The following is a 26,359-nucleotide window of genomic DNA, read 5'->3' as shown; positions in this document are numbered from 1 at the left end:
ACTTTCTTAGTCCCAGGTACAATGTACACTAATTATTCTTTCCTCTGTAGGTTATTGTCTTGGAAAACCAAAAACAAGCCGAGTTATTAAAACTGCAAATGAAAGCCTCTACCACAGAACAGAGCCTCAAAATGCTAAAACCAATGGCCAAAAGGTACAAAATATTTAGTTGTTTTTTGTTTTGTTTTTTTTTTTTGCAAAGAAAAAGTAACTGTTTTTCTGTTGCAAGTAAATGATGGCGACATGTGAACACACCCTAAGAGTACGTGCACACATTGCGGAGTTGACGCTGCGGATCTGCAGCTGTTTTCCTTGCGTTGTGCAGTACCATGTAAGCTATGGAAAACCAAATCCGCCGTGCACATTCTGCGGAAAATTCCATGTGGAAACGCTGCGGTTTATTTTCTGCAGCATGTCAATTTTTTGTGCGGATTCCGCAGCGTTTTACTCCTCTTCCATAATTGGAATTCGCAGGTGTAAAACAGTAGGAGGAATCCGCCCAAAATCTGCACTAAATCCACGGGGAATCCGCAGGTAAAACGCACAGCATTTTACCTGCGGATTCTGCAGAATCTGCGTGTAAAAATCCGCAATGGAATCTGCAACATGTGCACATACCCTAAAGAGTCTCATTCGTATTAATTGCAGGAGATGCTCGTTGACTTTCCTGCAATTATTATGAAGTAATATTTCTGCACTTTTCCTCTTCACAGTAATCCAGGTACTTTAGAACAGATTAATACTATGGAGTCATTTCTGGTAAAATTGAAAAAAGAAATGGACACATTGCAGGTTAGTTATTCATTATTATAAGGGAAATGTGTGGGATTAGGAAAAAATAAAAATTAACACTTTATTGTAGAGACGGCGGCTTCTGTCCAGAATCGGATCCCCGCTGCATCTCTTGAATCAGATCCCCGCTGCGTCTCCTGAATCAGATCCCCGCTGCGTCTCCTGAATCAGATCCCCGCTGCGTCTCTTGAATCAGATCCCCGCTGCGTCTCTTTTATCAGATCCCCGCTGCGTCTCTTGAATCAGATCCCCGCTGCGTCTCTTTTATCAGATCCCCGCTGCGTCTCTTGAATCAGATCCCCGCTGCGTCTCTTGAATCAGATCCCCGCTGCGTCTCTTTTATCAGATCCCCGCTGCGTCTCTTTTATCAGATCCCCGCTGCGTCTCTTGAATCGGATCCCCGCTGCGTCTCTTGAATCGGATCCCCGCTGCGTCTCTTGAATCGGATCCCCGCTGCGTCTCTTGAATCGGATCCCCGCTGCGTCTCTTGAATCGGATCCCCGCTGCGTCTCTTGAATCGGATCCCCGCTGCGTCTGTTGAATCGGATCCCCGCTGCGTCTGTTGAATCGGATCCCCGCTGCGTCTGTTGAATCGGATCCCCGCTGCGTCTGTTGAATCGGATCCCCGCTGCGTCTGTTGAATCGGATCCCCGCTGCGTCTGTTGAATCGGATCCCCGCTGCGTCTGTTGAATCGGATCCCCGCTGCGTCTGTTGAATCGGATCCCCGCTGCGTCTGTTGAATCGGATCCCTGCTGCGTCTGTTGAATCGGATCCCCGCTGCGTCTGTTGAATCGGATCCCCGCTGCGTCTGTTGAATCGGATCCCCGCTGCGTCTGTTGAATCGGATCCCCGCTGCATCTCTTGAATCGGATCCCCGCTGCGTCTCTTGAATCGGATCCCCGCTGCGTCTGTTGAATCGGATCCCCGCTGCGTCTTTTGAATCAGATCCCCGCTGCGTCTCCTGAATCAGATCCCCGCTGCATCTCTTGAATCAGATCCCCGCTGCGTCTCTTGAATCAGATCCCCGCTGCGTCTCTTGAATCAGATCCCCGCTGCGTCTCCTGAATCAGATCCCCGCTGCGTCTCTTGAATCAGATCCCCGCTGCGTCTCTTGAATATCTTCCATCTCTACTTTTCACATTCTGGGATTGGGGTATAAAGCGACTTTATAATTTGTGTTCATTTCTGTTTTAGTCTGAATTTGATGAAAAAATTGCGCCTCTGAAAAAAAGTGTAAATTTGAGTGCTGCTGCAGCAAGTGTGTCTAGTACCGTAAACCCGCCGGCGAGCGCTGTAAGTATACTTACATAGTGTGATCTATACCTATGACGATATCGGAGATTTGCCGAGAACGTGGGGAGTGCAGTAGATTTGTTGAATCTGCCGATGGTATATGACGGATATTTTATAAAGATGCGTTTTCACTGATATTTCACGGTTGCGGCTCTCCTGACCCGAGCGCAATAGCCTGATATATGCCTATCGGGTCAGGTGAGGAGGCTTGTGGCCGCAGTCCGCACTCCTGGAAATACCGGATGTATGTAATTGTAATTTTCCATTTATTTTACTTTACGGTTTTCTTATTTTAGGTGTTGGCAGAGTCTTCCATTAGTCCCCATCCTGTGTCCAACCACCCCAGTCCATCACCCATCAAGCCAAAAATTCCAGCTCCTGTCAAATCCTCCGTAAAGAAAACCGCACCCAATAAAAAAGCCCAACAGAAAGTCACCAATAAGCCTCAAACACAGCCTGCAACTAATAGCCAAAATCCCAAGAGCCCAGCTCCTTCTCCAGCAAAGGCTCCCTGGGCGACTGTTCCTGCCAGAAGGGAGAATGGGCAACCGGAAACCAAACAGTCTCCATCTGCAAAACCCACAGTGTTTGATAGGATCATTAAGGATCTCCACGACATATTTCCTCATTATAAAAGGTAATGTGTCCATGCCGATGCTCCTCTCCGCAACGCTTCTTTTGCTGAGGCTTTGCACATATTTTCTTTTATTTACCACCCTTCTCTCATTTAGAATTGTATTCTTTCACTGCTTTCCTGTTGACTCTCAGGCTTCACGCCATGACATCTTCTTACTGCTTCTGCGTGGCTGAGTGCCGACAGCGGATTGTGGTAGACGTAGCGCTCCTATCTAATCTGCCATAATGTCAGTGCAGTCCTCGAAAAAGGGATTTTCCAACTTTTCTGAAACAATTTACAATTGTATAAAACAACATAGGAAGTGAAGTCCGCACCTTCTGCTCGTATGCTGACACTTCCCCGATTGTCAGTCGTTGTCTATTCACCGCTCTCCAGCGATGTCATGTCCTCTCCATTGAAGCAAATCGCTGTCCTCAGCCAACACATCGTCCATCATCATTACCAAGAGTGATTGGCTACAGCGGTCACGTATTGGCACCCCATGGCATTACTGTAACCTTGTGAATGGGGACCAGGGAAGCATTGGGCATCTTCCTGACTGAGCCCGTTCTGTAAAGAGCTGGGGGGTGGATGTCTTCTACAGCCAACACTTGGCTTTAACGGCAGCGATCAGAGCGAGCTCCAGTCATTGCTGTTTAACCACTTATTTGTCGCTGTCCATCTTTGAGAGCAGTATTTGATTCCACCCCACAGGAGCATTGTACAAAACTTCAGTCGTGACATTTTCCTGGGATTCATGGCACTGACCATACCGAGCTTTACTTCTATCTCCCAGGTCGTCATCTTAGGTGAAACTAATCGTGACTCTTGTCTCTGTGCAGCGCCGAACTCGCCAACTTCATCAAGAATTTCCGCGTTCGAAATAACGGGACTCTCTCCGGTTTGTCGCATGAGGAAATTATTTCTAGGGTGACGGACCACATACTGGACTGCCAGGCCAAGAGCCCACCGCCTCCAGCCGCACAGGTCAGAAGATGTCTGTCCGAGGCATTAGTCAAGACTTTTTATATCACGGTGACTGATTTATAATTTATCTTCTTACAGATGACACCAGGACCGAACGTGTCTAACTCTTCATCCGCCGTCGCTCAGCCAAAGCAGCCGTGGAGGATGGTCGCCGGAGGAGCCAGAAACAAATGGCAGAACTCCGATGATTTAGAGGTGGGTTATAATCAGACTGATACAATATGAGGTCTCTAACCGGGGACTGTGTGTGGTGTACACAGAGACCGGCGCGAGGAGGCGAGAAGTGCGGGGAGAGTGGATCGCTTCCCTCCCGATCACACACTACTGACCCCATCACACTGGAGCCCCCCTGATTGCGGATGAATCTAATGCGTACGGTTATCTCTTACAGTCTTTTGGTGAAGACCCCTGTATAATCTGCCACGACGAGTTAAAACAGTTCCCGGTGCACAAGCTGGACTGCGGTCACTACTTCCACAAGCACGTGAGTACGGGATGAGAATAATCTGCGGGCAATATGGCCAGGAGAAGAAAAAAAATAACTTCTATTACGCCGCCGCTCTTATCCGTGGGGGGTCACGGCAGCTCTGCCCCATTCTTCTGATTGACCCTGAGCTGTAGGAACGACCTGCGGATAAGGATGGCGCCGACTCCGGAAATAGGAAACATGCGCTGATGTTACAGATGTCCCAGCGATATCCGACGGGGCACCGCAGTGTACCCCTAGGAATAATCACCCCTCAAAGTGACGCCCATAAGTCAGAAATGCGTAATAAGTGCTCAGATGATAGGAGACGATCTGACGTTACTAGATGGCATCACTCTGTGACCGGTGCTCGTCCTCCTTTCTCTATGCCGCTGTTCCGGTGTTGCAGCCATTGTTGCCTCGTGCTTATTTAGAGCTTGTCCGGTGTCTCATTACATAATGGTCGTGTTTCCGCAGTGTATCAAGACCTGGCTGCACACGCAGAGCACTTGTCCCACCTGCCGTGAACACGCTCTCCTACCAGAAGACTTCCCGGTCCTCGCGGGAAGGATGAGAACCGCGTAGCCCCGCCATCCCGACCAGCCCAAGTGTAGGACGACAGCCACAAATGCGTCGTAATTACATATTTGCAGTGTGACACGTTGGATCGGTGGGTAGAGTCTCGTGAAAGTCGTACCTGTAGGGCTGGAGACACACAGGCAATTTCTGGGCCATTTCTAGTTTAGCGTCAGATGAGCATTATATTTTATATTCTAATCTGACTTTGAGTTAAAAAAATTTTTTATTTTCAACATATATATATTTATATTATACATGCAATTGCAGCTAAAATGCTCTTTTGGCTTCTTGCATCTACTTGTCCTTTGCTTTCCTGCCGGCTTTGTTGTTTTTGTCCCTGGATGAGCAGAAATTCTCACCGATGCAATGTCGCTTTTCTCCTAAAGTGGGCAGAAATTTGCAAGCGGTTGTGCATGGATCCTTTTTGGCGGCTAGTAGGGATCACAGAGGCTCTGGGCTGTGGGACTGATCGATCCTGTGACTGGCCGGAAAGTTTTCTCTCCCCTCTACATAAACCAGCTAAACATTACAGAACCTGCCATTAGAAAATCTCGCTGATCAATTCACTAGTAACTCGTTCTTTAGTTAAGTACAGTGATACATAGAGGCTGTAGAAAACGTTTTTTTTTTTGTTTTGTTTTTTCTGAAGCCCTATTACAAAAAATCCTGCCAATTAAAAAGAAAATGCACTTGAAGGGAACCGCTAACGTCAGAAAATGCCATTTTATTATTTATTATTACCTGCAGATATATGGTTAATCTGTGCAGTAAATAGCATTATGAGGTCATCCCGAGCGCAGCTCCTGTAAGCCAATAACTTATTTCCTCACTGGAGCCACCAACTTTCAGAAGGAAGAGAGATGGTATACTGATGCTGCTTTCAGATGCGCTCAATGATAAATTCACTGGGAACTCATTCTGCAGCCTGCTATGTAATCTAATACATAAAGGCTGTAGAATCCATTCCATTAATGCAGTTGCAAAAAAAAATCACGAAAGGTGTCCACATCAGTTATGTGGTTGTCTTTTCTCCTATAACATTGACCATATGTTGATTTTATTAAAAGCGGTGGCTTACACTATTGTTTTATTAGTTAACTTGTAGGGGCAGGTCACACACTAAGCATTTTTTTTTAAAGTGTTTCTTTTATTTGTACCCCCCTCTATTTTTTTTTTTCCTCTAATGCTCAGTTTTTTTCTTCCTGTTTGCACCTTGTTAAAGGGACGGGTAGATCCCAGGTTACTTATGGTGGTGCCCTTTGTTTATTTTACCCTTGTTATAGTGAATATATACGTTAAAACTAGTGATGAGCGGGTGTGCTCTTTAGCATGCTCGGGTGTTCACCGAGTATCATGGGCGTGCTCGTAGATTATGTTCGTGTCACCGCAGCTGCATGATTTGCGGCTGCTAGACAGCCTGAATACATGTTGGAATTCCCTAACAAACAGGCAACCACCACATGTATTCAGGCTGTCTAGCAGCCACAAATCATGCAGCTGCGGGGACTCGAACATAATCTCCGAGCACTAACAAATACTCGGAGAACACCAGAGCGTGCTCGGAAAACCCGAGTAACAAGCACACTCGCTCATCACTAGTTAAAACCTTTGTACAGCATATGCACTGTGTATATCATTACTGTTGTTTACATCCTAGTCTTAGTATTTTATAAAATATTCCAAAAAAAAAAAAATAACCCCTCCCTATTCAGAGAGATATATATATATATATATATATATATATATATATATATATATATATTGTATATGTATATATATATAAAATCTTTTTAAAGAATTACTGAAGTTTTCCTGCACTATATATTCACATCCCCCAAAGCTGCCTCCATACCTGCACCCCCCGGGACACGTAGGGGCGACCTTCCCTAGTGCAGGATGCCAGAATGATTGGGAATGAAACATTTTGCCATCCAGCAGCCAACACAAGGTATACGGTGTATACAGTAACCTCAATAAAAACATTGCATATAATCCCAAAGTGTGGATCCAGAGGAAGGCAAGAACCCCACGGGCCGCCCCCTACGTGGTGAGGGAATTCCTTCCCAGCTCCAGACGTGGCGCTCAGAATAAATCCCTGGATTGTTTAGTAAGGCGTCCGAGTCCAGATTACTAACGAGGCCACATTACACAGATACGGAGGCGATCTATTACTGCACACTATGACTGCGGCTTTCTCTATATTCACTTGTTTTGCTTTATGTTAAATAAAAAAAAAAGTTGTGTTTGGCTTTAAAATAAAGTTTTTTTTCCCCTTAATTTAATGGTTATTGTAATTTTTTTTCTCCTTAAATACTTTTTATCGCCATATACATTTGTGGTACAAGTAGTTATTCTCTTGTATCTTGAGGAGCGCCCGCTCCCCGGCGTTTTGACTTCACAGGAGGCAGAACGTTCTGAATGATTGACAGGGCGGCCCAGCGGCATGGCTACACTGAGCGAATAGGAAACAGCTCGTGAGTGCTTTGCTCCTTGCCTGTGAGACCAACCGCCCCTGCAGAGATGGTTGGTAACCCAGGCAACCAGCGGTAAACAATAGAATTTAAAAATCCAATTTAAAGGGAACCTGTCACCCCCCCTCAGGCGTTTGTAACTAGAAGAGCCACCTTGTCAGAATGCTGCATTAGTGCTGCACAAGGCGGCTCTTTTAGTTACAAACGCCTGAGGGGGGGGTGACCGGTTCCCTTTAATAGATAAATTGCAAAGATGTTTGTATTTACAAGCGCTTTTGCATTGTTGCCCATTTAACAAGTTTAGCACAACCTCTTTAATAATAAAACATCCTTTACTTGGTACTTATAAACTGCACGTCTTGGAAGAGTTCAGGGGGGTATAGGAAGTGTTGTGTCTTCCTACCAGGCTATAGACCTCCTGCCAGTCCTCCACAAGTAGGAAAAGAAGAGACAAGAATAACTGCATCCTGGAAATAAGAAACTGGAGTCTGGGTCCAAAGTAACCATCAGAGAAATAATGGGGAAGAAAAAGTGGAAATATGCAAAAAAAAAAAAAAAAAGTTGCAGAAGTGACACTGAACTGAATTATCCTTCTAAACTAAAAACCTGTCTGGTCTCCGCACCCAATGGACGTACGAGTATGTAGCATCTAGTTAGGAGCTTTGTATCTGATTCCCACTGACGACGGCCCAGTATGGCCTGTAGCACCCTGCAAGCGAGAACTGGGACTGTGCAGTGCAAGCTGGAGTATATGGACGACAGGCCAAAGCCGTCAGGGGTCTAATAATTGTGGCCATAGAGGGTGCGACAGGGCCTAAGGGGGTAAGGGGCCTGTATGCACCAGCACTATTTTCAACGGGGTGCATTAAAGGGAAAGGAGACTGAGGAGATTTAAGCCAGAATACTGACATATATTGCAAGTCAAAGATTGTGCAAGTTCTTGAATTTCTGCAAGTTCTACCACGTCTCAAAATTAATGGACAGAGGGTTAGCAAGAGTGATGTGTCCTACAGAGCGGCTTAACCAAGTGGTGGGCCTGGGCTATCTCTATGCTCTTAAAGAAAATTGGTTGCTCACCAAAAAATCTTTCTCGGATCCTTCATTGGGGGACACAGGAAACCATGGGTGATAGCTGCTGCCACTCAGCAGAAATAAAGCGAACTCCTCGCTGAAGCAACCGTGTAGAACTTGGGAGAAGGAATGGACCGTAGACCAGGAAGCAGCTTAGAAGGCCGGGGGCGAACAGCCCATGAAGCTCCCACTGCCATGTGGGGAGAGCAATGACCCCCAAACGCTGCATTCAAGCCACAGTACCCTCTGAAGACAGTGAAGCATGGTGGTTGAAGCATCGTAATATGGGCAGGTTTCTCTTACTATGGTGCCGGACGTATTTACCGCATGCCAGGAATCATGGACCAGTTTGCAGATATTACGATACTTGAGTTCATGTTGCCTTACGCTGAAGAGGATATGCCCTTGAAATAAGATGACCCTAAGCCAGTAAACGAGCAAAATCTTGGTTCCAGTTCAACAAAATTGAGGTTATGGAGTGGCCAGCCCAGTCCCCGGACCTTAATCCGATAGAACACTTGTGACGTGTGACGAATGAGAGCTGGGAGAATACAGATATCCCACCGCAATCACCAATCTGTGATAGAGATTAGGCAGACACGGCTCTCTGGTGCCCCCTTACGCTCAGGTCCGTCACTGCCAGGATCCCTCAGTAACACCAGATCGGTATGCTGGTCTGTTAACAAGCTTATATCGGGTCAGAAACCAACCCCAGGTAGCGTATAAGTACTAGCTGGACTTATGGACGTGGGACTCAGGATTCGAGGTAAAAGAGCAGCGCAAAATGAATTGATATGGCAGAACCCCCGATTTGATGCGGGCTGTTTTGAACAGGTGACATGTGCCCGCAATAGGCGCGGGTGGAATTGCGATCCACCCGCCGCTATTAACTAGTTAAATGCCGGTGTCAAACAGCCACTGACGGCAGCATTTAACGCGCGCATCCGTCCGGAAATGCATGCATCAATGACCCCCGTTATGTGATCGGGGGTCATTGGTGCATCGACATGACAACCAGAGGTCTCCTTGAGACCTCTATGGTTGTTGATGCCGGATTACTATGAGCGCCACCCTGTGGTCAGCGCTCATAGCAATGCTGTCATTCTACTACATAGAGGCAATCTGAGCATCGCCTCTGTGTAGCAGAAGCGATCGAGTTGTGCCAGCTTCTAGTCTCCCATGGAGGCTATTAAAGCATGCCATAAGCGAAAAAAAAAAAGTTTTTAAAAATATGAAAAAAAAATAATAAAAATCCCCCTTTCGCCGCATTCAAAATAAAACAATTAAAAAAAAAAATCAAACCTACACATATTTGGTATCTCCGAGTTCAGAATCACCCGATCTATCAATAAAAGGATTAACCTGATCGCTAAACGGCGTAGCGATTAAAAAAAATGAAAAACGCTAGAATTGTGGGTTTTTTTGGTCGCTGCGACATTACATTAAAATGCAATAACAGGTGATCAAAAGAACGTATCTGCACCAAAATGGTATCAATAAAAACGTCAGCTCGGCACACAAAAAAATAAGCCCTCATCCAACCCCAAATTACTAAAAATAGACGCTACAGTTATAGGAAGATTGCGCAATTCTTTTTTTTTTTTGAAGGGGGGGTGGAGTTTCACCACTTAGATAAAAAATAATCATAATGGCAGGTTAGTTTTAGTATTTAGTGATCCTAACAAAGGCCAAACAAAAACAATAGTGGGATTGCACTTTTTTTTTTTTTGCAATTTCACCGCACTTGGAAATTCTTTCCCGTTTTCTAATACACGACATGGTAAAAACAATAGTGTCATTCAAAAGTACAACTCGCCCTGCAAAAAATAAGCCCTCACATGGCCATATTTATGAAAAAATAAAGTATGGCTCTGAGAAGGAGGGGAGCGAAAAACGAAAAAACCTCCGGTTATGAAGGGGTCAATTGCTGAAAGGTGCACTAGATAATACAAATATATACAGATATTACAGCCAGAAGTCCAGATAAAGGTAGGGTGCAGGTATGGGATTGGAGTTAGCTGTATGTGTCATGTTACTGGTTCTTCTAGCATGTGGATCCAGGGAAGCACTCGAAACCACAGGCACTTTCTGAGGCCGGTTTCACACGTCAGTGGCTCCGGTACGTGTGGTGACAGTTTCCTCACGTACCGGAGACACTGACTCACGTAGACACATTGAAATCAATGTGTTTCTGCACATTTCAAAAACCTGACCTGCACATCCAAACATAGACTCAGTGTGAACAGGTGCTGAACCCAGAGTCGCCAACTCGTATATAGTTAAGTAAATAAGGCAGCACACTGCAGCGCTAGAACATACAAACTTGAAAAACGAAATTTGAACTGCATTACTGCACTAGAAATATGAAAAATGAGAGCTTTTAGTGCATAAAAATGGCCAATTTTATGTGTACCTGGTAGCCACTTTACGGCATCTCTCTTATACCAGGTCCTAAACTTGCCTTACCTCGCTGAGAATAAACGTCTCCATCTGAATGGGTAGATGTGAAAACCTCTTACTAGACTAAAATTCTCTCTCTCTGTGGAGGGGTATTGGACCTGCTGTAATTAAAACACCTGAAGCTAGGAGGCGGAGTGCACGATCAGAAGGCGCTAGAGAATACATTTCAAAAACCTGACCTGCACATCCAAACATAGACTAAGTGTGAACAGGTGCTGAACCTAGAGTCGCCAACTCGTATATAGTTAAGTAAATAAGGCAGCACACTGCAGTGTTTCTGCACATGTCAGCGTGTTTTCACGGACCGTGTGTCCGTGTGCAAAACACGGAGACATGTCAGTGTTCGTGGGAGCGCACGGATTACACGGACCCATTAAAGTCAATGGGTCCGTGTAAAACACGTACCGCACACTGATGCTGTCCGTGTGCAGTCCGTGTGCAGTGCAGGAGACAGCGCTACAGTAAGCGCTGTCCCCCCAGCCTGGTGCTGAAGCCACCATTCATATCTTCTCTGCAGCAGCGTTTGCTGGAGAAAAGATATGAAAAATCCTTTTTTTTTTTTTTTTTTAGTGTTTAAAATAAAGATCCCTGTCCCTTCCCACCCCCTGTGCGCCCGCCCGCTGTTACTAAAATACTCACCCGGCTCCCTCGAAGCGTCCTCTCCGCGCCAGCTTCTCCTGTATGAGATGGTGCCGCCCATTACAGTCATGGATATGCGGCTCCACCTCCCATAGGGGTGGAGCCGCATATTCATGACTGTAATGGGCGGCACCACGTGACCGCTCATACAGGAGAAGGTGCGGCGCGGAGAGGACGCTTCGAGGGAGCCGGGTGAGTATTTTAGCAACAGCGGGCGGGCGCACAGGGTGTGGGAGGGGGGTGGGGACAGGGATCTTTATTTTAACCCCTTACCGGCATCGGACGTACTATACCGTCCGATGCCGGCTCCCCTGCTTTGATGCAGGGCTCCGCGGTGAGCCTGCACCAAATCCGGGACATGTCAGCTGTTTTGAACAGCTGACATGTGCCCGTAATAGGTGCGGGCAGAATCGCGATCTGCCCGCACCTATTAACTAGCTAAATGCCGCTGTCAAACGCAGACAGCGGCATTTAACTACCGCTTCCGGCCGGAAATGACGTCATCGCCGACCCCCGTCACATGATCGGGGGTCGGCGATGCGTCTGGATGGTAACCATAGAGGTCCTAGAGACCTCTATGGTTACTGATCGCCCGTCGCTGTGAGCGCCACCCTGTGGTCGGCGCTCACAGCACACATGCAATTCTGCTACATAGCAGCGATCAGCAGATCGCTGCTATGTAGCAGAGCCGATCGGGTTGTGCCTGCTTCTAGCCTCCCATGGAGGCTATTGAAGCATGGCAAAAGTTAAAAAAAAAAGTTTAAAAAAATGTGAAAAAAATAAAAAAAACATAAAAGTTTAAATCACCCCCCTTTCGCCCCAATCAAAATAAATCAATAAAAAAAATATCAAATCTACGCATATTTGGTATCGCCGCGCTCAGAATCGCCCGATCTATCAATTAAAAAAAAGTATTAACCTGATCGCTAAACAGCGTAGCGGGAAAAAAATTCGAAACGCCAGAATTACGTTTTTTTGGTCGCCGCGACATTGCATTAAAATGCAATAACGGGCGATCAAAAGAACATATCTGCACCGAAATGCTATCATTAAAAACGTCATCTCGGCACGCAAAAAATAAGCCCTCAACCGACCCCAGATCATGAAAAATGGAGATGCTACGAGAATCGGAAAATGGCGCAATTTTTTTTTTTTTAGCAAAGTCTGGAATTTTTTTTCACCACTTAGATAAAAAATAACCTAGTCATGTTTGGTGTCTATGAACTCGTAATGACCTGGAGAATCATAATGGCAGGTCAGTTTTAGCATTTAGTGAACCTAGCAAAAAAGCCAAACAAAAAACAAGTGTGTGATTGCACTTTTTTTGCAATTTCACCGCACTTGGAATTTTTTTCCCGTTTTCTAGTACACGACATGCTAAAACCAATGATGTCGTTCAAAAGTACAACTCGTCCCGCAAAAAATAAGCCCTCACATGGCCAAATTGACGGAAAAATAAAAAAGTTATGGCTCTGGGAAGGAGGGGAGCGAAAAATGAACACGGAAAATTGAAAAATCCCCCGGTCATGAAGGGGTTAAACACTAAAAAAAAAAAAAAAAAAAGATTTTTCATATCTTCTCTCCAGCAAACGCTGCTGCAGAGAAGATGTGAATGGTGGCTTCAGCACCAGATGCAGGGGACTGCGCTTATCTCTAGCGCGGTCTCCTGCACGCTCCGTGTGGTACCCTGTCGGCACACGGCTGCCGCACGTGTGCCACACGGATGGACTACGTGAGCTCACGGACACGGATAATTCCGGTACCGGAATTATCTGGACGTGTGAGACTGGCCTGAGTATCTGTTCCATTTTGTATAAAATTCTATATTTCTATATAGCATTTGTTTATGGGAACTTTTTTTTTTTCATCTTATTATTTAGTTGTTTAATTTGGAGCAATTTTCAGACAAAGGCCCCAAGAATCGCATCTTTCCACACAAAAATGTGAAGAAAAATGTAAAAAAAAAAAAAAATTATCAGGTGTTTTTCCTTTGAAATCAATAGGAAGCTCATTAAGCTTATATGATGTTCCTCATGTGGATTTTAACAGCTGAATCTCCACATTTTTACACTTAAAAAAAAAAAAATCACAATGTTCCCCAACTCCCAGTTTCCGAGATTCTCCAACAAGTCATGTTTTCAGGATTTCCCAGGTGATAATTCCATTATATGAGCAATACTAAGGAAATCCTGAAGACGTAATCTGTTGGTGGCTCTGGAGCACTGGAGTTGGGGGAACATTGTATTAGGGTATGTAGTCACGACATCTTTAAGATGGTGGGTTTGTGGCGCTGCTCTGATAGGTTTTTCTGCCTGAATACATTGTGCACATGTTTTTCTATAAAGATCCGATCTCCAGTTTTCCTGCTACAGATCCTCATCCCATTTCTGGTTACCTGCAGCCACCAGTAGGGGGAGCTCATCCCATCGCTTTGTTTCCTGGCTTCACTGTGATGCTCTTAGCACTTGTGGTTGATGAGATGACGCTACAGTTGGCACAAAGTGGCGCCTCTCTGCAAAGATCATGGACTGCTGGATACAGGGGATGGGGGCAATGAACCTTTGGGCTATGTGCACACGGTGCGGATTTGCCTGCGAATCTGCAGCAGTTTTCCATGCGGCTTACAGTTCCATGTAAACCTATGGAAAACCAAATCCGCTGTGCCGATGGTGCGGAAAATACCGCACGGAAACGCAGCGATATATATTCCGCAGTACGTCAATTCTTTGTGCGGATTCCGCAGCGTTTTTCGCAGGTGTAAAACCGCAGGTGAAATCCACACAAAAAAAAGCAGGAATTCCGCGGCATAACGCAGTGCATGTTACCTGCGTATTTTTCAAAACCGGTGCGGAAGAATCCGCACACGAATCCGCAATGTGGCCGCATAGACTTGAAATTGACATTTTTGGTTTCTGTATCTACACAATAAAACTGCAGACTGCAAAAAATATCCGCCTTTAAGTATCACATAAAAAAAAAATCATACACAACTATGTGAGCTAAATATATCCCCTTGTCATATCTGCAAGAATATGGGGAGAATCGATGTCATTACATTCCTATATGTTGTGGAATATTCAGCCTCCATCTTCCCACAGGTCTGTGCCGTGATCATCTCCCATTTAGCATCCTTCATATGGGGTCAAACAGGCTGACCGCTGTTCAGAGGCGCGGGGATGAGGCAGGGGCGGCACTCCCGGACTTCTACATTAGCGTATAGCATCTGCTGCTCCCATGAGCCCGGGTGTTGGTGCTTAGATCCTCCTGCATGAAGGCATCGCAGCACAAGTAATTTCCCCATCTCCTCCATTGACTCTGTTTATCAGACTGCACTTGGATGGCATCAGAGTGCAGTTCAAAGTTTCGCACGCACCCATAGACTTGTATGGGTGAGACTCAGCCGAGGCTCGTATGCGCCCACAGGAAGAGGCTTGAGGAAATAATCACAGATCTGAGCGGCCGCTACAACAACACTGGGCCGAGTGCTGTCCGACGGTTTTTTCCATAGCACATGGCCATGTTACACGGCAGTGTGAGTGAGGCCTAGTACTACTGACCTGGCCAGCTTCCCTTCTACACCACTGGCTAGCAGATAATCATTTGATCATTTTTGAACACCATCGTTCGCACCGTTTCAGAGTTTTCGCAGGACCTTGGAGACACCAGAGCAATACTCGGGCTCCATCTTGCTAGGTCACAGCGTTTTCCGTTCCAGTGTGGAAAGCCACCAAAACGAGTTTTCATTTCCAGCATTTATGGCATAAGGACGCTGTCACATTGCATTCAGGCTCCCGTCTGAATCTCCCGCAAAATGGGATTTGGGGCCGTGGATGAGAACAGCTGTGCACCATTTTCAGGAGTATACGCTTAGTAGAGGTGGACACTAGTGATGAGCGAATATACCCGTTACTCGAGATTTCTCGTTCAGGGGTCCTCAGAGTAGTTTTTAGTGCTCGGAGATTTAGTTTTCAGCGCCGCAGCTGAATGATTTACATCTGCTAGCCAGCATAAGTACATGTGGGGGTTGCCTGGTTACTAGGGAATCCCCACATGTACTCAAGCTGGCTAGTAGCTGTAAATCATTCAGCTGCGGCAAGAAAAGCTAAATCTCCGAGGACTAAAAAAAATACTCAGCTTCCAGACTTAGGAAATATCCTCCTACCCCGACTGGGATTCTAAGGACCCGAGGAGCAGATCTCCTCTTTATACACCCAGTTCCTAAGCCGGAGGTGCTCCTCATCGCCATTGTTGGTGGAGGACAGTATATCCTTCCCTATAGGAAGAGGATTGGAGCGAGGCCTCGTCCTCCCCACAACATTTCATCGGCAATTAATAAGCTTATCTGAATATATATAGTCCATCAATGTGACCCGACTCCTGGCAGGGTATATACCATGGGTATATAGGTGGGGGAGAGGCTGTTTGACAGCTGCAACACATGGATATCCTGTTTGTTGGGCAATTCCTGCGTGGGTTGTGACTGTCAAACAGCCATGACACATGCAGCCGAGGGGTCTCAAACATATTTTTCGAGCACACTGAATACCCTCGGTTAGCACCCGAGCATGCTCAGATAACACTTTATCCCAGCACACTCGCTCATCACTAGTTAATATTAGACCCATGGTATGTTAAGGTCAACTACGCCAGACCGCAATAATGAGAAAAGCTATTAGTTCTAGGCTGGAACTTATTTTGTATAATCTTCAATAAAAAAATATATATATAAATTTAAAAAAAAAAAACAACACAAAACCAGCAGCAGAAAATACAAGTTTTACTATAGAAATGTATGAAAACTGCACCACAATGTGAACGGTGTTTAATGAGAGGGTGGAGAAGTCTACGATGGGCACGGAGGCTGGTGATAACTGGCGATTTCTCCGCTGTCCGGACTCAGGACTCAGATCGTTATTTGCAGGGGTTTATTTTTTTTATTTTTTTTTTTATGTTGCGATATTTGTGGAGGTTTTTCCATCCAATTCTTCAGAATGGAGCACGTGGTTCATGGATTTTATGCAAAATCAAAAATTCACTATTTTTATCTAAATTTTTCATAATAAAAAAGAAAAATAGCCAAAAAAAAACCCCGACAATAATGAATTGAACCCCGAGTGTTTGTGTCATATTCTATACAACTTGAGAGGGAAGTTCTCTGTGATCAGATGATCGTCCTGAAGAACCAGCACAATGTTGACTTCAAACTCTGCGGAGACATTAATCATCATTGCGTCAGTACAAATCCCGTGCGATCGGCCATATATCAGAGGCAATGGGAAAACCGACCTATTTTAAAGTTGGTAGTTTCCAGAGTCGGGCAGGTGAATAATCTGGGAAATACCATATAGATTGGAATGGGGAGACCTCGGCACACATCGCCCTCCGCTATCTGAATATTCTGTATTTCGGTGGCATCCCTGGCGTAGCCTTCCGCACAACCTGGAAATAGAAGCAAAGCATTAAAAAAAAAAAAAAAAAAAAATGGACTTTTTTTTGACGGGGGGTGAGTAACTCCTTTCAAGGGTACAATTTTTCGGTAAGTGGGAGTATACCCCAACTGATACCATTGCGACTGCACTCATACTTACAAGCTGCCGGCAGTCACACTTTTATCATGCAACTCTATATAAGTGATTTTTCCCCATTCCTAAATCGGTCGCTTTGTTTTTTTAATTCTTGAACTTTCTCCCCCCCCCCCCCCCAATCTTCCAAAAAGCCATAACTTTTTGCTTTCCATACACCTAGCCGTATGAGGATGTCCTTTTCGAAGGACAAGTTGTAGTTTTACAGCATGTAACTAGAAAAGAGGTAGAAAAGTCAAATAGTGAAGGAAAAAAAATATTCTGCAATTGTACTTTGTTTATACAGCACTTACTGTGACCTAACAAGATTGAAAGTCAATTTAATATTTTTGTAGACTTTTTTTCAGTAATAAAAAAAAAAAAAAGCCACTTTTTGACATTCAGAATGTGTTTCTCCCTCCTCCCATTTTTGGAGCTGTGCGAGGGTTGGTTTTTTGTTTGGTGACCTGTTGCTCCTATTGGTTGCAATTCGGAGCAAAAGCTGTCTTCTGTTGGTTCCAATTCTGGGCAAACACGGTCTTCTGTTGGTTCCAATTCTAGGCAAACACGGTCTTCTATTGGTTCCAATTTTGGGCAAACACGGTCTTCTGTTGGTTCCAATTCTAGGCAAACACAGTTTTCTATTGGTTCCGATTCTGGGCAAACACAGTTTTCTATTGGTTCCGATTCTGGGCAAACACGGTTTTCTATTGGTTCCAATTATGGGCAAACACGGTCTTCTATTGGTTCCAATTCTAGGCAAACACGGTCTTCTATTGGTTCCAATTTTAGGCAAACACGGTCTTCTATTGGTTCCAATTCTAGGCAAACACGGTCTTCTGTTGGTTCCAATTCTAGGCAAACACAGTTTTCTATTGGTTCCGATTCTGGGCAAACACGGTTTTCTATTGGTTCCAATTATGGGCAAACACGGTCTTCTGTTGGTTCCAATTCTAGGCAAACACGGTCTTCTGTTGGTTCCAATTCTAGGCAAACACGGTCTGCTGTTGGTTCCAATTCTGGGCAAACACGGTCTTCTATTGGTTCCAATTCTAGGCAAACACGGTCTTCTATTGGTTCCAATTCTAGGCAAACACGGTCTTCTGTTGGTTCCAATTCTAGGCAAACACGGTCTTCTGTTGGTTCCAATTATGGGCAAACACGGTCTTCTGTTGGTTCCAATTATAGGCAAACACGGTTTTCTATTGGTTCCGATTCTGGGCAAACACAGTCTAGTGGTTCCAATTCTAGGCAAACACGGTCTATTGGTTCCAATTCTAGGCAAACACGGTCTTCTGTTGGTTCCAATTCTAGGCATACACAGTTTTTTATTGGTTCCGATTCTGGGCAAACACGGTCTTCTGTTGGTTCCAATTATGGGCAAACACTTTTCAATTGGTTCCGATTCTGGGCAAACACGGTTTTCTATTGGTTCCGATTCTGGGCAAACACGGTTTTCTATTGGTTCCGATTCTGGGCAAACACGGTTTTCTATTGGTTCCAATTCTGGGCAAACACGGTCTTCTGTTGGTTCCAATTATGGGCAAACACGGTCTTCTGTTGGTTCCAATTATGGGCAAACACTGTTTTCTACTGGTTCCAATTATGGGCAAACACGGTTTTCTATTGGTTCCGATTCTGGACAAATACGGTTTTCTATTGGTTCCAATTCTAGGCAAACACGGTCTTCTGTTGGTTCCAATTCTGGACAAACACGGTCTTCTGTTGGTTCCAATTCTGGGCAAACACGGTCTTCTATTGGTTCCAATTCTAGGCAAACACTGTCTTCTGTTGGTTCCAATTCTGGGCAAACACGGTCTTCTATTGGTTCCAATTCTAGGCAAACCCAGTCTTCTGTTGGTTCCAATTCTGGGCAAACACAGTCTTCTGTTGGTTCCAATTCTGGGCAAACATGATGTTTTGATCGCATTTTATTCCATCTTTTTCAGGATGAGAGACTTCTGAGAAAATGACCAGGAGCGCACACATAAGCAAACAATTTATATTCCGCTATCAGAGATTGATCAGCAGCATGTAAATGGTTAAAGAGCAGTGATCAGAGACCCTGGTAGAGGCGGGTGCTGGCTGTATAGCACAGATGGAAGCTGCCGTGCGTGGCGCGGGCTCATCTAAGGCTGCCGTCACACTAGCAGTATTTGATCAGTATTTTACATCAGTATTTGGAAGCCAAAACCAGGAGTGGAACAATTAGAGGAAAAGTATAATAGAAACATATGCACCACTTCTGTATTTATCACCCACCCCTGGTTTTGGCTACAAATACTGATGTAAAATACTGACCAAATACTGCTAGTGTGACGGCAGCCTAACCCTGCATCATACATTCGCACCTGAACATCTGACATCGGGCAGGAGTTGTTCGGTTCAGTAGGACTTAGCCACTGGCCGTGCGGCTCTCGTGCAGCGACACGTCTGTGCAGTATGGGGAGGTGCACTCACATGACGCTGTATCTGGTCAGGAGACCTGTGGTCAGACCATCCTCCACAGTCCGTTTTACCAGTCTCCTGATCGCGCACCCTCCATTCCCAGTGAGCACTCACTCACCGCACGTCTCCACCCGCACCAGTTGCAGCTCGATACTCTTGATGGCGACCTCCGACGTGTCGACCTGCAGCTCTCCTGTGAGGGGCTGAGTGATGACGCAGTTGGTGGAGTCCAGATGTCCTCTGATGAGAAATCGAGGCAGCGCGGCTCTCTGCAAGACACACGGATCACACACTTACTAAGGAAAGTACCGCTGTCAGGACTTCCATGTCAGGTTCTCACTAATGATCCTGGACGCGTCTGTTGTGACATCTCCTATACATGGCACAGAGCGGCAGCAACGGCACAGCTGGTTTTACAATCTGCCATAAATCCCGACATTCGCTTTATATGTCACCTATATAATGTGCAGCTGAAATTCACACTTAAAATATTAATAGGAAAAAAAAAATAAAATTATAAATCTATGGGCTGCATTTCCATCTGCTCACCAGCAGATGGCAGCACTGGACACCACTGTTGTGCAGCAGATTAGGAAAATGTCATTTAACCCTTAACCTGCCCTCGTTCTGACTTACATTGAGAAGTCGCCCAGTATACACTGAAGAGATTCGGCCGGTCACAATCAACCGGAGACCGACCGGAGCGGAGTCAGGAACAGAAAGAAGGCAGCAGGGAAATAAAAATACAACTAGCTCTGCCACAAATCCCAGACAGCACCTAGAAATCCACAAGTCTGTATCTCAGGACATGAAACTCCTGAGGACTGGTGGGAGGTTTCGCCTTTTTGCGACTGCAGGCTTCCTGTGCAGCTCTCATGGTGCTGTCATGACTATTGGGATAAAGTTTGATATTACTGATCAAGTGAGGCTTTGAAACTTTTTCCTGACGCAATTCTGTCCTAAATAATATTCTACCAATGTCTGTTGGACCGAGAACTCCGCTATGCTCGTGGCGTCTTCTGCACGACTAGATAAGTTACAGCAGCCATCCCCCCCCCCCATTCTAGTCACTGAGCTCCGCACACTCGCACAGCCGCCGACCTCACACCGTGACGTCTGAAGGTCAGCGCCTGACTACACTGTAGGCAACAATACATTTGTGTCTGGAGGACTAGTGATAAGGGAGTGTGCTCGGATCAGGTGTTATCTGAGCATGCTCTGGTGCTAACCCAGTGTCTTCGGCGTGCTAGAAAACTATGCTGAAGTCCCCGTGGCTGCATGTCTCATGGCTGTTCAACAGCCGCAACACAAACTAATAAACAGGTAATCCCTGCATGTGTCGAACAGCCGCGGGGACTCAAACTTATTATTCGAGCACGCCGAAGTCACTTGGTCAGTACCTGAGCATGCCCAGATAACACCTTATCCCAGCACGCTCGCTCATCATTACTGCAGAGGTAACACCACTGGACGTAAAGCAGTAAACCGCAGTCAGCCATGATGTCCTATGTCACACATACCTCTTTAACATTCTGTAAAGTCTCTGGTGTTATAGTGAAGTCGACCGGGCTCGGGGTCTGTTTGCCCTTCTGTGGCTGGAATACAGAAAGAAAATAAATCAATATGGGAGGATTAACATACAGAAAGAAAAATAAAAAAAATCAACACTGACTGGACAGAGGAAAGGCGTTCAGATTTCATTACCAGGTAATATCGTAGAATATAGCGAGCGATCATCTACACACGATAGGGACTAAATTTTCAAGCACTAAAAAAAATACTCGGGGGACACAGAGCGTGCTCGGGAAATCTCCAGTAACGAGTATATTCGCTCATCACTAATAGGGAAACTTACCATTTTGGGAACTCTCCTTTAATAACTTGTAAAATAAATAAAACAAACTTCTACAACTTCCTAATTATAAGTTTTCTTTCAATTCCTAAAGATCACTGATTGCAATCAGTGAATGAAAAAGATCTTCGCTTCCATCCAGAGGATGCGAACGCCATATGGTTATGTTCATGGGAAGATTTTTTTGATAATTTATTTTTCTACTCAGGCGGGGAAATAGAGGACCAGAAAACCGCAGCAGAAATTAAGCAATTTTTTAGTGTTTTTTTTTTGTGTGTGTGCTAACCCAACAGGGAAAATCATAAGTCAAAGTGCTGAAAAAAAAAAAAAAAAAAAAAAAGGACACACTGAGTATATATATATATACATATATATATAAAAAGCAAAGAACACCGACAGAAAGCAGAGATGTTATCATCTGGAACTTTTCATTTATTACGTCCTGGCAGTTTTTCACATTGTACCGTAAAAGGCTGAACAGGCTGATAACAGCAGACAATAGCTGGCGTGCACACGGCTGCAGTACATTTTGTGTAAATGTATTTACCGTCGTCTTCATTCCTGGCCATAGATTATAAGTCGCTCCCTCAGTGTCCGGATGTGAGATGTTCTTCTCCATTACTGTCAGGTTACTATATGGCGGCACACAGTGTGCCCACAGCGTTATGGGCACAGACCGAGAAGACTCTGTGCCTGGGTACGGTGATGTACTCATCCATATTTCATCCTCAGCGCCCAGCACATACATTCACATTCCTCTCTTGGAAGCATCTATTGGCGAGGGCAGTCACTGTCCACTAGGGGGCGACACATGGCCACAGCTTGGCTATATTGTGCCCTATAGGAATCCTTTAGTGTCTGGCTGCATCTTAAAGGGACGAGCCAGACAAAGCTGATGCAGTGCGTTATACCAAGGGCCGGGCCCAGGCCAGCCACGCAAGACACGGGGAAATCGCTCCATCCTCTCGGACCCTGCATCCGCCATTTACCCCAAAACCAAAGTCACAGCCAGTACATATAAGCCGTCCTCTCCTATCAAGATGTTAAAAGCCAAAATTTAAAAAGAAAAGTGATTTTTACATAAGAGGGTGCAACTTTATCTCCAGGATTTTAGTCTGCAACTCTCCATTTGCCGACATTTGGTTCACATCCGGCTCCATGTTTCAGTCTTTTCCCCCGTGATCCTCCCAGTAATTCATGTGGATGTAAGGTCTGTGATCAGGATGCTGCTCTCACGCATCAGATGCTGATAAATGTGTAATTTTCCCTCCCTCGATCTGCACTCACATCCGCTCTACCTTCTTCTCCGCCCTCCCTGGTCACTTAGATCCACTGATCCCTTTCCGCACTATTTCCCACTCCAAGTTTCCACCTGCTGTCTCCCTTTCCGCCCTCCCTGATCACTTAGATCCACTGATCTCTTTCCGCACTATTTCCCACTCCAAGTTTCCACCTGCACTGTCTCCCTTTCCACCCTCCCTGATCACTTAGATACACTGATCCCTTTCCGCACTATTTCCCACTCCAAGTTTCCACCTGCTCTGTCTTTCGTTCCACCCTCCCTGATCCCTTAGATACATTAATCCCTCTCCGCACAATCCTTTCTGCTCGCTCATCCGCACCCTCCTCCTTCACGCTCCCATCTGTACTACTCTATATTTTTGGAGTATTTTTACTGGATGCCTGCCTTGAATAGTACAAGAGTTAGTTAAAAACTTCCTATTTTTCTGCTACACAGTCTGAGTAAGTTTTCTACTTTGTATAGAGGTTGTATTTTTTCCTCTGGAGGGGTTATAGAGAGGAGAGTTTATATAGTAATACACCGGTGAGGCATCAGCACCACCATTAATTACACTACAAGGGTCGGCTCACATCGTGGTGAAGACGTCATTACCGCGTAAGATCGCTCGGACAGGAGAAATCATGCTGCATGCAGCGCCGTTCTTCCCGCCACAGACTACGGGCTCAGCGGCAGACACAATCTGAGCACCATCGGACTTTACCGGTCAGCGATTTTGTGTAAATGTGGGAACATTGGTGGTTTACAGCCATATTGGATCTCTGTATCAGCAAGGCCCAGACAGAAATCAGAAGTGGATGTGTTGTCTCAACGGTGAAGCAAAAAAACCACAACTGTTATTACTTTGTAAAACTCCCGGAGCTCCCCCGATTCTGACGTTCTTTTCAGTTTTGCGCTGCGTTGCTCCATTGCAGAGATAAATCACATTTGTTGCTTTTTGGAGCGCAGAATGTGAAATCTCTGCTTTTCAGACCAACTGGGGAGTTTCTTCAGAGTTTCCTCTGGAGTCCTGCGCTTCCACTCCTCGCTCCCAAACACTGGCAATCACAGCTCGGCAGCATCTGAGCCTGTCAATACTGCTGGATCAGCTGCCGAGCCGTGATTGGAAGTGTCTGGGAGAATGTTATTAAAGCCTGGACCGATCATTTACTCTGACGTTGGTGCAGAGTCCCCCAGTGGTTATATGACATTGCTATCTCACATGACCGCTGCAGACAATCATCATCTTTTGCTCTGAAGGAATAGTGAAGGCTGCAGTCAAAAAATATAAACTTATGTGACCGCCCGGGCAACGGGAAATGGCCCGAGAAGTTAGAACCTTGTTTTTTTAATTGACGTGAATCTACAGGTCAGCCTCGTTAGGTAAATGTCTCCGTCCTGGCAGTGGCGATGCTGCACTCTCACTCAGAACACTTACTTGTAAATGAATGATGAACTCGCAGCTCTTCGACAGGTCCTTGGCCAGCAGAGATCTCTTCATGTCACAGCGCAGAGTATACTGCGGGCAGAAATATACGGGTCAGCCCAAAACTACCACTCTAATCTGAGGGGCCAGACTGGATGCACTGTAACGAATGCTCAGCTGTGAGACGTATTCACTCAGCACAAGGGTTCAGCCTCCGGATGGAAATTATATTTACATTCACATCCAGTAAGAAGAAAAGCTGCCCGTACAACAGAAAAAGCAGTAATGCATAAATGTAGCGCCGTCCTAGACTACGGCCGGGTTCACATCCTCTCTGTAACAAAGCATCTGGAATTGTCAGAGATTTTTTTTTAATTAAAATTTGCAAAATGGTTTCATTTACCTATTTTTTTATTTATTTTTTTTAAACTCCGTCATTACAAGGTAAGGTTTAATTTTTGCACTTTTTATTTAATTCTCTCCACACATCGGTGTTAGGATTTTTTGTTTTTGTTTTTGCGCATCGAGTTGGAACGACCCCATTCATTTTACCATATAATGTACTGAAAAACGGGAATAAAATAAAATCCAAAAGGAGTGAAATAAAAAAAAAAAAAAACAAGGTTGTTTGTGAAATGGCGCCATTCTATTATCCAGATACAATGAGATCAGAAAAGAAAAATGCTAAATCGGTCCCATCCTTGGCTTTTCTGCTGTGCGCCCCCCTAGTGCGGCCGAGCACCCACCTGAATGTTCACAAACACGCCGTGGTACGTCTCGTACAGAACCTTGTTGCTCTTGATGACAAGTGGGAACTCAAAAGGGATTTCAGTCTTCCCGCCGGGCATCTTCCCAGGTTTCACCATTTCTACCGTGTTGCTGATGATCTGGATTGGCTGCAATAAATCAGTAAGAATCGTTTCCTTTACGCCTCAATGACATTACCGCAAGATATCACACGCGGGATTCCCAGACTGTGCCGCCACGGAGGAACCCAGCAGTCACCGGGGATCAGACGGCACAGGGTAAAGGGGTTTACACCATGGAAAAGCCCATTATACCGCCATAGGGATGACGCTCCGGACCCCTCCCCTTTGGCTGAAGACGTCTTACCTTCACCGAATTATAGAAAGCTTCAAACACGCCGACGCTCTTGGCGCTGAGCTGCAGACTGACGGAGCCCTCCATGGTCAGCCAGATCCCCTGGTGCTGCACCGCATCTTTGCTGGTGACGACGACCACTCCGGATAACACCTCCTGTCGGTGACAAGTTACATAACAAATCAAGAGCAATGGCAAAAAGAGAACAGCAGGTGGCGGCACAAACCGCAATATTTTTACGGCAAAACGTAAGGGATATTCTGCACCTGAGCGGCGGCATTCTGTATGGGGGTACATCGGTCAGCGGCTCTGTTCTCACGGAAGGATAGGTCTTCTCAATACGCGATACTCTCTATATATAGGGCAGGAGTCGGCTGTATTCTACAGCCAGCGCCTGCTGCTAACAGCAGCAACCAGAGCTGGGTCCGATCGCTGCTGTGCAACCTTCTAGACGTCACTGCCAATCCCTCACAAGCAGCTTGATCCAGTGCCCGTATCCCCGCCATGATGAGATTGTGGGGAGCAGATGGTCTGCCGTGGCAGCTGGGGGCCAAATGAAGGGTCCTCGTTATTTGGGGCTCCTATGAAGACCAGCCAGATTAGCAATTTTACTATTTATATTGCAATACTGGAGCATCACAGTATATAGTACAAGTGATCGGTGGCAGAATAAAAATAAAACTACATTATTAAAAAAAAAAAATATATATATATATATATATATAATTATTCAGTATCGGCTTGTAAATAAAATATAAAATTTTTAATCCGTACGCTGGGGAAAAAAAAATGCAAAAGGTTACAGTTTTTTGGTTGTCACCGCTAAAAAGTTATTTATGTGCCCAAATTTGGTATAAAAAAAAAAACAAAAACAAAAAAAAAAACTCTCAGAAAAGAAAATGGTCAATGCAAGAAAAGATATTTATATTTTTTGATGGGACATAAACCTGTCTCAGGAGAGGGGGGGGGGGGAGACATGGGTCCTAGGAGAAAGCAAAAAAGAAAACCTGGCTGTGGCGGTAAGGGGTTAATGTCTGAAGCATCATACCCTGCACTCATCTTCTGCTCTGGTGGGACTACAACCCCCAGAATTACCACTTCAGCAGGGAACAAGGCATGCTGGGAGATGTAGTTTTGCAGAGGAGGGTGATTTGCATCCTGGGGGGCTCCTCTGCTCTTACCCCCTCTCTGTAGACCTTGTTGGCCCTCTTGATTTTGATGTCCAGCACGGTGGCCATCTCTCCTTCTCCTCCTCCTCCTCCTCCTCTGTGGTGCCGCCTAAGGAAGAAGAAAGTCACATGACTAGCTGAGCACATG

At 45.4% G+C, this 26,359-nt stretch overlaps 2 protein-coding genes across 3 annotated transcripts in view; one reads left to right on the top strand and one right to left on the bottom strand.

Annotated features, from left to right (window-relative positions):
• The window catches only part of TTC3 (tetratricopeptide repeat domain 3), a 200,066-nt gene extending 193,055 nt beyond the window's left edge, over nucleotides 1-7,011 (top strand). For both annotated transcript variants that reach the window (XM_069760756.1, XM_069760757.1), the window contains 8 exons: nucleotides 51-154; nucleotides 714-792; nucleotides 1,988-2,086; nucleotides 2,383-2,723; nucleotides 3,545-3,689; nucleotides 3,768-3,884; nucleotides 4,081-4,173; nucleotides 4,633-7,011. In XM_069760756.1, the coding sequence (XP_069616857.1) occupies nucleotides 51-154; nucleotides 714-792; nucleotides 1,988-2,086; nucleotides 2,383-2,723; nucleotides 3,545-3,689; nucleotides 3,768-3,884; nucleotides 4,081-4,173; nucleotides 4,633-4,740 (1,086 nt within the window). In that variant the 3' untranslated portion in view covers nucleotides 4,741-7,011. The remainder of the gene's footprint in view (nucleotides 1-50; nucleotides 155-713; nucleotides 793-1,987; nucleotides 2,087-2,382; nucleotides 2,724-3,544; nucleotides 3,690-3,767; nucleotides 3,885-4,080; nucleotides 4,174-4,632) is intronic.
• A 9,120-nt stretch (nucleotides 7,012-16,131) lies between these two features.
• VPS26C (VPS26 endosomal protein sorting factor C) lies at nucleotides 16,132-26,358 on the bottom strand. The gene is made up of 8 exons (XM_069760754.1): nucleotides 26,224-26,358; nucleotides 25,055-25,198; nucleotides 24,688-24,837; nucleotides 23,954-24,034; nucleotides 20,905-20,979; nucleotides 19,503-19,653; nucleotides 16,662-16,814; nucleotides 16,132-16,581 (listed from the first exon to the last, which is right to left on the bottom strand). Exons 1-8 carry the CDS (start codon nucleotides 26,356-26,358, stop codon nucleotides 16,499-16,501), a joined length of 972 nt encoding a protein of 323 aa, XP_069616855.1. The 3' UTR covers nucleotides 16,132-16,498.
• Nucleotide 26,359: the final 1 nt, after the last annotated feature.

This window comes from Ranitomeya imitator, chromosome 3 (assembly GCF_032444005.1).
Source record: "Ranitomeya imitator isolate aRanImi1 chromosome 3, aRanImi1.pri, whole genome shotgun sequence".
NCBI lineage: Eukaryota > Metazoa > Chordata > Amphibia > Anura > Dendrobatidae > Ranitomeya > Ranitomeya imitator.
The sequence above is the reverse complement of the archived record's forward strand: the minus strand, read 5'-3'. Positions and strand labels throughout refer to the sequence as shown.